Here is a 10,896-nt window from a genome sequence, read left to right on the forward strand (position 1 = left end):
GACCTGCTCTGTAGGCAAACGGAAGAGGATGCAGCAAGGGTCCAGTGATGTCCTTCAGGTAGGCCAGGACCAGCCGCTCAAATGACTTCATGACCACAGAGAGCGACAGGTCTATAATCATTAAGTCCAGTGATTTTGGGCTTTTTGTGGACCGGAATGATGATGGAGCTTTTGAAGCAGCAGGGAACTTCACACAGCTCCAGTGATCTGTTGAAGAGCTGTGTAAAGATGGGGGACAGTTGGTCAGCACAGACTTTTAGACAGGCAGGTGAAACACCATGTGGGCCTGAAGCTTTCCCAGTCTTCTGCTTCCTGAAGACCCGGTCCACATCCTCTACACAGACCTTAAGCGCAGGTTGAATGGTTGGAGAGGAGAGGGAGGGAGGGGGGTTGCAGGGGGGGTAGGTGAATGTCTGAAGTGCAGATCAGAGCAGGTGTGTGGCCGGGGGGCTTTTTGAATCAGCAGTAAAACACATTCAGATCGTCAGCCAGTTGTTGATTCTCCAGAATCTCCACAGACTGCGGGGGTGGTGTCTTGTACTTGGTGATGCTCCTCAGGACGGTCCAGACTGTCGCCGGGTCCTTGGATGAAAACTGGTTTTTCAGCTTTTCAGAGTAGGTTTTTTTAGCCACTCTGATCTCCTTTGTCAGTCTGTTTCTGGCCTGGTTGTACAAGATTTTATCCCCACTTCTGTAAGCATCCTCTTTGGCATGACGAAGCTGTTTGAGTTTCCCAGTAAAAGATCAGAGCAGGTGTGTGGCCGGGGGGCTTTTTGAATCAGCAGTAAAACACATTCAGATCGTCAGCCAGTTGTTGATTCTCCAGAATCTCCACAGACTGCGGGGGTGGTGTCTTGTACTTGGTGATGCTCCTCAGGACGGTCCAGACTGTCGCCGGGTCCTTGGATGAAAACTGGTTTTTCAGCTTTTCAGAGTAGGTTTTTTTAGCCACTCTGATCTCCTTTGTCAGTCTGTTTCTGGCCTGGTTGTACAAGATTTTATCCCCACTTCTGCAAGCATCCTCTTTGGCATGACAAAGCTGTTTGAGTTTCCCAGTAAACGGTAAACGGTATATCGTTATTGAATGATAAGAATGTCCTGGTGGGGATGCACATATCCTCACAGAAACTGATGTATGAAGTTACAGTCTCTCGCTTCAAAAACACTCCAATCAGTGCAGTCGAAGCAGGCTTGTAAATCCCACTCTGCTTCATTAGTCCATCTTTTTACAGTCCTTATTACAGGTTTAGCTGATTTCAGTTAATAATATGTAGATCAGAGAGTTTGAGTGTGAAAACCATCCTGTTGATTCATTCCCATAAAACAATGCATTGATTTGATATTTACAAAACACACAATATAATTAAAACATAAAAATAGGGTATGAGGCAGTGTTTTACAGTAAACAATGGTCTTAAGAGAATGAAATGAAATATAACCTAAACATTAATTTTACTTTTACATCATATTACTACATGTACATAATTTTTTATGTCAAATTAATTGATATAATTTTATACAGCATAACATTTACATAATTGTTCTCTGATATTAATAAAAAGTTGTATCGGATTTTACTCTAAACTCAGCTGATATCAGTAATAGGTCTAATATGAAATTACCTTAGTAGCCCAACTAGTAAAATATGTCCCATAAACCGCACACACATCAGCACTTGTTCACTGTGACATCAGTTCTGTTGATTCTGTTGGCCGTAATGAGTCTGTCGTGATCCCATGTTCACCATCATTTAATACCTATCAGTACAAAATGAAACACACAGTAACAGATGCATTATGGAGCATTACTACTGACACATATCTGTACCGTACAGGGGACTGTTAGTACAAATTACATTATTATATGATACACGAATCATTACTTACAACAGCATCACCAGTTTATAATGTGGATCAACTTATAAAGCAGAGAGCAGCTTCACACTCGACCGTCTCAGTTTATTCCCAAACAGATCCAGTTCTCTCAGGTGTGAGGGGTTTGATCTCAGAGCTGAAGCCAGAGCAGCACAACCTTCATCTCCAATATTGCAGTGACACAACCTGCAGAAAATATACAGTAATAATTCTTCCACACTGTAATATAAATGCTCTCTTCATCCACCACAGCTGATTCTGGCCATTAATTGCCTATTTAGACAGAGTGAAACTGTCTGAATGACAGAAAAAAAATTACAAAAACTACAGCTCACCTTAGGGCTGGATCTAATGATTATTTTGAAAACTGATTATTCTGCTGATTATATATTTGATGAAAAAAAAAAAAAAACCTATTATTATTATATGATACACGAATCATTACTTACAACAGCATCACCAGTTTATAATGTGGATCAACTTATAAAGCAGAGAGCAGCTTCACACTCGACCGTCTCAGTTTATTCCCAAACAGATCCAGTTCTCTCAGGTGTGAGGGGTTTGATCTCAGAGCTGAAGCCAGAGCAGCACAACCTTCAGCTGTGACGCCACAATCCCTCAACCTGCAGAAAACAATGACACAAACACAGAGAGGCTATGATATTAAATCCCAAATCTGTGAGGGTTTCATGTTTTTATTAGTTTTTGTTTACTTTTGTGTTAATGCAAATCACTGTGATCTGAACAACATTATGATGACAGATCCTTGATATAACATATAATTGTGTCAATTGAGATTAATGTATGATCTTACTTTAGTATCTCCAGTCTACAGTGAGGATCCTTCAGTCCATCAGAGAGCAGCTTCACCCTTATATCTCCTAGTTTATTCCCAGTCAGATTCAGTTCTCTCAGGTGTGAGGAGTTTGATCTCAGCACTGAGGCCAGAGCAGCACAACCTTCATCTGTGATATCACAATATCTCAACCTTCAGAACAATGACACAAACACAGAGACATTATAAAATGTAATCCGTGCGGGTTTCATGTTTTTATTAGTTTTTGTGTACTTTTGTTTTATTGTGTGTTAATGTAAAACACTGTGATCTGAACAACATTATGATCACACACACTTGGTGTAATATATCTAATCATTTCGGCTGAGATTAATGTATGATCTTACATCAGTTTCTCCAGTCTACAGTGAGGATCCTTCAGTCCTTCAGAGATCAGCGTCTCCTAGAGTATTCAGTGTCAGATCCAGTTCTCTCAGGTGTGAGGAGTTTGACCTCAGATCTGAACACAGAGCAGCACAACCTTCATCTGTGACGCAGGATTACTCACCCTGCAGATCAACGACACACTCTTCACTCTCTTCGCTCAAGACACAAAGATCAGTTTAACATTGGGCTCCATCAACAATCACAGTGATTACAGTGGTTGCAACAACCATACAATTCAAATGTGCAGTGTCACAAAGCAAAAACAAAATAATAATTCTACAATGTCTAATGCAAACAGAATTTTCAATATTCGCCACATTTAAAACATTTTTGTAGTGAATGTTCCGTCTTTACATTTTTTTTTGACTGATCTTTTATAATCATTTTCTAGAATGTTTTTATTTGTTTGCTGGTATTTGTGTTTGCCATGTTTTATCTGTACTGTGTCTGTCAATCGATACAAATAGTTTGCACATTTTATACTTGCGGAATTAATGCCTAATCAATGTGTAAAATCATGTAAACACCTCAAATAGGGCTCTTTTATTGGGTAAATCAATCAAAAGTGGTTTAAACAAAATCAAGCTAGCACAAATGCCAGATTTTGCATAATATACAAAAGTTTACTATATATTAGAAGTTTAGAGATAGTCTTACTGGAAGACCAATGGATGAGGTTTCACAGACATTTACAGTGACAGACATTCTAATATCAAGCTTTTAAATTAGCATCTTAATCTCAAGTTCACTGTTAATGTGGAAAGGAAGAGACACCCAAGTGTCTTGTATCAAAAAAAAAATCAGGTTAAATTAACACTACCATTGACGATAAAGAATAGAGAAGCACTTACAATTCACACACATCTGAAAATTACAGTCAGTGCTACTTACTGAGCTGATCTGGTGGCTTCAACTACAGGCAAGAGCTTCAGAAGAACGTCATCAGGTGACATGTGGTTTTGGTTGTACTCGCGGCTGACGTATTTACTCAAATCAAACTTATCTGACTGCTCTGAGGTCAACAAAACAAAGACAACAGCTGACCACTGTGATGAGGACAATCTGGTGCTTGAAAGATCTCCAGATCTGAGATACTTCTGGATTTCACTCACGAGAGAATGATCACCCAGTTCATTTAAACAGTGGAACAGATTGATGTATTTCTCTGGTGAGGGATTCGCTGTTATTTCTGTTTTAATGTACGCAGCAATTTTCTTTTTTCCGTACGAAATGTTTCCAACATGTATCAGAAGACCTTTCAGGAGCGTCTGATTGGACTTCAGCGAGAGACCCAGAAGAAATCGGAGGAAAAGGTCCAGATGTCTATTCTTACTCTGTAAAGCCTCGTCCACGGCTCTCTGATGCAGGTCAGATATCGTGCGACACTCACGTTCATGTTTTAAGCTGAGGTTTTCATTGAGCACATCCCTCTTGTCCAGCAGGAATGAAAGCAGCACATTCAGATGAACAAAGCAGAAGACTTTCCCCTGATACAAGCCCAACTCCTCTCTGAAGATCTGAGTGCACAATCCTGAGTACACTGATGCTTCAGTCTCATCAATGCCACACTCGCTCAGGTCTTGCTCATAGAAGATCAGGTTGCCTTTCACAAGCTGCTGGAAAGCCAGTTTCCCCAGATTGAGGATCATGTCTTCATCCTTCACATTCTTCTCATAGTCCTTCTCATGTTTGATGTTGGTCTGAATGATCAGGAAGTGTGTGTACATTTGAGTGAGAGTCTTGGGAATCTCTCTTCTCTCTGCTTCACACAGCATCTTCTCTAGAACAGTGGCTGAGATCCAGCAGAACACTGGGATGTGGCACATGATGAAGAGGCTCCTTGATGACTTCAGGTGTGAGATGATTCTCTCGGTCAGACTCTGATCACTGATTCTCTTCCTGAAGTATTCCTCCTTCTGTGGGTCACTGAAGCCTCGTACCTCTGTCACTCGATGGACACACTCAGAGGGAATGAGATCGGCTGCTGCTGGTCTGGAGGTGATCCAGATGAGAGCAGAGGGAAGCAGATTTCCCACAATGAGGTTCATCAGCAGCATGTGCACTGACGTCTCTTTGGTCGCATCCTGTAGAGTCTCACTGCTGTCAAAGTTTATGGGAAGACGACACTCGTCCAGACCATCAAAGATGAACAACACTTTACATTCATCACTTGATATTTTCATTTCTTTGGTTTCAGGAAATAAAACATGCAGAAGATCTAAAAGACTGAGTTTTTCATCCTTCATCAAGTTGAGCTCTCTGAAAGAAAGTGGAAATATGAGCTGGACATCCTGATTCTCTTTCCCTTCAGCCGACTCCCTTTGTCAGCACAGCTCTGATGGGTTTGTCTTGTCCAGGTAAAGCTCTAAAGATGTCGTTGCATTTGATGGCTGTGTCCTCTGTTGCTGCTCTCCTGGATTGTGTCTCAATCTGTCTCACCTCATGCTCATTATTGATCTCTCCACTTTCACTCTCTGTGATGTAGAGCTCTGTGTAGATCTCATTCAGGAGTGTTGGGGTTCCCTGCTTTGCTGTTCCCTCATAAAGACACTCAAACTTTTCCCTCACATTTGATCTAAATGTCTTGAGGGCTTCAGCATGTTGAGGGTCATGGCTGTAAGATTAAAACAATAAATTATTAGAATATGGTGTACATGCATATTATATAACATTTCATTTATCTATTATAACCTTAACATTTCATTTGCCTATTACAATCCTGACGCCATATATCTGCCCTTTAAATGCACATAAGAACGAAAGAACCAAATCCCAAAGAAGAACCAAATTAGCCAGAGATCAGTTCTCACAATTAGAAAATCTGACATTTGTCAAATCATCGTAGATGTATTAAGCGAGGTCCAAATAACAGACCCCAGATCCTGACCCTATGCTCCAAATACAACACTCACAATACACACAAACAACCAAAACCAACACAAAACTATAAAAAGGGAAGAATAAACATGGGTTACAGGATCTCGACTGTCAGGGTTCTGCCCTGGCAGCTTTGTCTGCATTGCCTTTGTTTAATGTTTTTTTTTTTTTGTGTCTTGCGCCTGAACACATTGCTTTGTCTTTGTTTGTGTCTGCCATGTGTCCCTTTGGTCCCACCTCTTTTCTTCCCTTGGTCACGCCCTCTTGTTTAGCCCTTTTCTTGTTCTCGTTTCTTTAATTGTGCTCACCTGGCCCTGTGTGCTTTCCTCTCTTTATATTGTGCTGTTTGTTCCTCTTATGCTTGCTGGTTAGTCTTGTGCCATAGAGAGACAGTTATTGGTTTGCTGCTCTACAGTATATTCCAGTCTTGCTCTGTTACTGTGATTGTGTATCCTTGCTGTAGTTTTTGCTCTTGATTTCTCTCCTTTGTTTTTGGTTTTTATCTTCAGTTTTCTTACTTATTTACTTGTAATGTTTTCTTAGTTAATCATCAGTCTTGTTTCTAGTCTTGTGTTCTCGCTATTGCTTGGATTTTATACTTTAGTTATTTATTAGTCTAAACTTACAAGATATTTACTTTTTTATTTTACTTTTTTCTTTCTTTTTTTTTTTCCTTTTTATTATATCATGCTGTTTCTCCTTGTGTTGTGCTGAGTAGTGTTGCTTTGTGGTCTTGACTTGCGTCTTGTTGGTCCTGTTGTGTGTTTGTGCTGTGTGTTCCCTCCAGTCCTGCTCTCCCAGCCTGAGACTCCCTGTCTGTTGGTTCCCCAAAGCAGTCCGCCAACCAAGCCTGGTGCTGAGAACCTAATCTGATACTGGCCTGCTTTGGGTCCCTTCACTCTGCTGGCACGCTCTGCTGTTCTCTGCTCTGGTCTTCTCCCCATTCTTCTGCCTGGTTCGGCCAACAACTGAGACTGTTCTCCAGACTGTCTATCTCTTGGGGCATAGTTCTCTTCCTGCTGGTTGGAGCTGCCTCAAGATTGTCTACCCGTGTGCTTTGTGAACTTGTGTGTTTTCAATAAATCTTTGATTCACTCACTCTGCATTTGGGTCTCTTCCTGCTGCTCCTGACACTCAAAAATACAAATAATAAAACAGATTGACTTTTTTTTTTTTTTTTATCATTCCGTGCAATGGGAACAGAAATGTCTAAACTTGTTAAATCATCTAAATCAACATATGTAAGACCCTATAACTACCAAACTATTAAAAGTGATGTTTCTGGAAGTAGTAAGAAACTTTTTAATAATTTTAACTCATTAGGATATGTCCCAAAAAATTTCAAGCTGGCTGTTAATAAGCCTCTTTTATAAAAAAAACAACTTGGTTCTAGAGAATTATGTAAACCACAGATTGATTTCAAATCTCCATTTCCTATCAAAAATACTAGAAAAAGTAGTATCTTCACTACTATTTTCCTTTTGGGAAAGAACTGGCATCTGCGAGGAATTCCAGTCAAGGTTTAGGTCATTTCATTGTACTGAAACTGCATTCATCAGAGTTACAAATAACTTGCTCTTATCATCTGATCATGTTTGCATCTCTCTATTAGTGTTACTGGACCTCAGTGCTGCCTTTGATACTATCAACCACAACATTCTCTTGGATAGGCTCAAAAATTACATTGGCATTAATGGAATTGTATTGACATGACTCAAATTGTACTTATTCTGACCATTATCAATTTGCAGCAGTAAATGAAGAGGTGTCATATCAATCACAAGTTCAATATGGAGTACCACAAGTCTCAGTACTAGGACCATTGCTTTTCACCCTGTTGGGAGATATTATTAAGAAACATGGTGTCTCACTGTTACGCTGATGATGCTCAATGTTTCCAACGAAAGATACCAATTCACAAAATTAATGGAATTCATAGTTGATATAAATTGACTTCATTGTCAGTCAAGAACCTGAGTGTGTTATCTGACAGCAATTTGTCATTTGAAAGTCACATTTCTAGCATTTGTAAAACCATGTTTTTCCATCTTAAAAATACCTCTAAATTACGATATATATCTCTCAATGTCAAATTCAGAAAAGTTCATTTATGCATTTAACCTCAAGGCTAGATTATGGCTATGCATTACTAGGAGGTTGCCCCGAAGGCTTAATAAACAAACTCCAACTGGTCCAAAATGTAGCAGCTAGAGAGCTTAATAAAACCAAGAAGTATGTCCATATTAGCTTGGTTCTGTCAACACTGCATTGGCTCCCTGTCTTACCAAAGAAACACATTATATTGTTACATTATGCATAAAGTGCAGCTGCTAGTGCTCACCTCGACCAGGCGCAGCGCTCACATTACTTCCCTTCTACATGATCTTCACTGGTTACCTGTTGCATCACGCATTAATTTTATGGCACTTCTGCTCAAATTTAAGGCTTTACATGGTCTTGTGCCTCTGTATCTGGACTTACTTCACCCATACTTGCCCACTCAGCCTCTTAGATCGTCTGAACTTGGCCTTTTGTCTATTGCCAGATTTCGACTGTCTATAGGTGGCAGAACATTTTGTGTTAGTGCTCCCAAGATCTGGAACTCACTACCCCTTCTCTTCATAGTAACTTTTCTCTATCTACTTTCAAGTCTCTGCTAAAACGTATTTGTTTGAAATGTATTTGATAAATTGTACTTGGTGCTTTTGTGTTTATTTTGTGTTGTTTCCTTTAAATGTACTTCAATGTATCTTTTGTTAAAAGACTTTGAATTTGTGGAAAGGCACGAATTGCGCAATATAAATAAAACGTCTTCTATCTTTTAATTAACATCTTCTGAAATCTGTTCCATACAGCCACTTTAGACCCTTTACAGCATTAACGATGAACAATTCTTTCTTCGTCTAAACACAGATGTAATAAAAGGAATGGATTAGTAGAGTATTTACCTAGACCCAAGATCAGTGTGTTCACTAAAGTTATGAGGAGGATCTAGTGACTGGTCATTCTTCATGGACACACAGCTGAGTTCTGGTGGGTGGAGTCTGTGCATTAATGATGGACACAACAAGTGAATGTAATATAACGACAATATAAGAGTTATAATAATATATACAATTCTTATATTGATGACTTTTGTAATGAACTGATTCAGGTGACTGAATTACTCCATTAAGACTTTACAGCAAGTGCATATCCACATATCAGTGTTGTTATACCAGATTTTTGGAGTAAATACCTTCTGAAATGCATTGCATATAGGCACTTTACAGCATTAATAATGAACAATTCTTTCTTTATGTAAACACAGATGATGTGTACAGCATTTACCTAAAGCCAGGATCAGTGTGTCCACTTAAGTTACATGGAGGATCCATTGACCAGTCACTCTTCATGGACACACAGCTGGGTGCTGGAGGGTCTAGTCTGTGCATTGAAGATGAACATGACAAGTGAATAATTCACACACACACACACACACACACACACACACACACACACACACACACACACACACTTATATTCACGACTTTAGTAATTTGTAATTTTACAACCAAGATAAATAATCATTTTTAATTTGATCACAGACCTTATGAAGAACCAATAAATGTTTAGTACAGTGTTTACCTAGACCTAAGATCAGAGTGTCCTCTAAAGTTATGTGGAGGGTCTAGTGACTGGTCACTCATCACAGACACACAGCTGGCTTCAGATGACTTCGATCTTTGCATCTGGACTGAACTGAAACCAAACATGACGGAAAGTCAGAATCAGACACTGTGATAATGACTGATTGCTGATTAACTGAATATTTATGCTAAATGAATTGATCTACCATAAGTCATTCTCGGGAAATCACAAAATGGTGCCATTTGTGCATAAAAATAATATTTTACCAACTTTTAATTCTTCACTTAAAAGACCACATTTTAAATATGAGGATGCATATTGTGGTGGTAGCGCACAGCTTCCTGGTGCCTTGGTAAAATCACCAATATTATTTGATTAATATTAATATTAATATTAATCACCCAAGACTTTCAAAACAAATTGTCAACACTTTTACACAGCTCAGGTTTTGAGGTTGAATGTAAGAGCAAAAATTGCAAATAATGGCCTTAACTAGTAATTATCATTGCACTGGACGACATTAATATTTACAGTAAGTATTCCTGTAGTTTGCCCCAAAAACAACAACAACTATAAAGGCAGTTTTATATTGTGCTGTTAAATACGTAAGAGAAAACTAAATATCTGAACCACGTGATAAACTCCCGTTCAGAAGCGAAATATCTAAATATACAAAAATCAAACTACTGCTTTTAAAAAGAAGATTGTCACAAAATGACATCGCTTAATTAACACCAACTATCTATGTATTTTCTAGTTTCTTCTGAATGCAAGACCAAGTCTACTAGTCTACTTTAAACCATAACAAATGATGTAAAATTAGCAAATCACATTGGTCCTAAATTTAATAGAGTGGGGTAGAAAAACACAAAATTTAAATGTAAGCGATTAGCTACATAAACTATGTTGTTTCGTACTGTTTTTGTAACACTCACTTCTGTGGAAATGTGGCCAGCTCTTCATAAAGCAGCTCTCTATTATGTTCCATCAAGAAAGTCTAAATGAACGAAACTCAACACTTTGATATTAACGTTAAGACGTTTCTGCTTTCATAAAATGGCAACACAGGCCGATGGGTTTTATAATGGACTTTGATACTGGACAATGGACACCACCTCAGGTGAACTGAAAAATGTCAGGGAAATGGGGCGGACGCAAAATGATTTCTTATGAGTAGGAGAACAGTCTCAGCAGCATGCATCATGCTGTTGATGAAGAGAGACCCCATCAATAGCCCAAAGGGTTATATTCTCGTGCACAACTGACTGTGTGGGCCATGGCTTTTGATAACGT

At 39.0% G+C, this 10,896-nt stretch overlaps 2 protein-coding genes across 5 annotated transcripts in view; both read right to left on the bottom strand.

Moving 5' to 3' along the window:
• The window catches only part of LOC107703807 (protrudin-like), a 28,078-nt gene extending 18,416 nt beyond the window's left edge, over window positions 1-9,662 (bottom strand). For 3 of the 4 annotated variants that reach the window (XM_016506551.1, XM_016506550.1, XM_016506552.1), the window contains exon 1: window positions 9,601-9,662. The gene's annotated coding sequence lies outside the window, so the exon portion shown is untranslated. The remainder of the gene's footprint in view (window positions 1-9,600) is intronic. The other variant, XM_016506553.1, reaches the window with a different exon arrangement.
• LOC107703703 (protein NLRC3-like) lies at window positions 2,332-5,540 on the bottom strand. Its single transcript, XM_016506417.1, has 3 exons — window positions 5,536-5,540; window positions 3,988-5,415; window positions 2,332-2,497 (listed from the first exon to the last, which is right to left on the bottom strand). Exons 1-3 carry the CDS (start codon window positions 5,538-5,540, stop codon window positions 2,356-2,358), a joined length of 1,575 nt encoding a protein of 524 aa, XP_016361903.1. The 3' UTR covers window positions 2,332-2,355.
• Window positions 9,663-10,896: the final 1,234 nt, after the last annotated feature.

The sequence above is a fragment of the Sinocyclocheilus anshuiensis genome, unplaced genomic scaffold (assembly GCF_001515605.1).
Source record: "Sinocyclocheilus anshuiensis isolate Anshui unplaced genomic scaffold, SAMN03320099.WGS_v1.1 scaffold274, whole genome shotgun sequence".
NCBI classification, from domain to species: domain Eukaryota; kingdom Metazoa; phylum Chordata; class Actinopteri; order Cypriniformes; family Cyprinidae; genus Sinocyclocheilus; species Sinocyclocheilus anshuiensis.

Bases quoted from the DNA above. Each gene is read 5' to 3' on its own strand.
- LOC107703703 (XM_016506417.1), bottom strand. The intron at 2,498-3,987 runs GTAAGTAGCACT...TGTTTTCTGCAG, and splicing joins GAAGCCACCAGATCAGCTCA to GTTGAGGGATTGTGGCGTCA.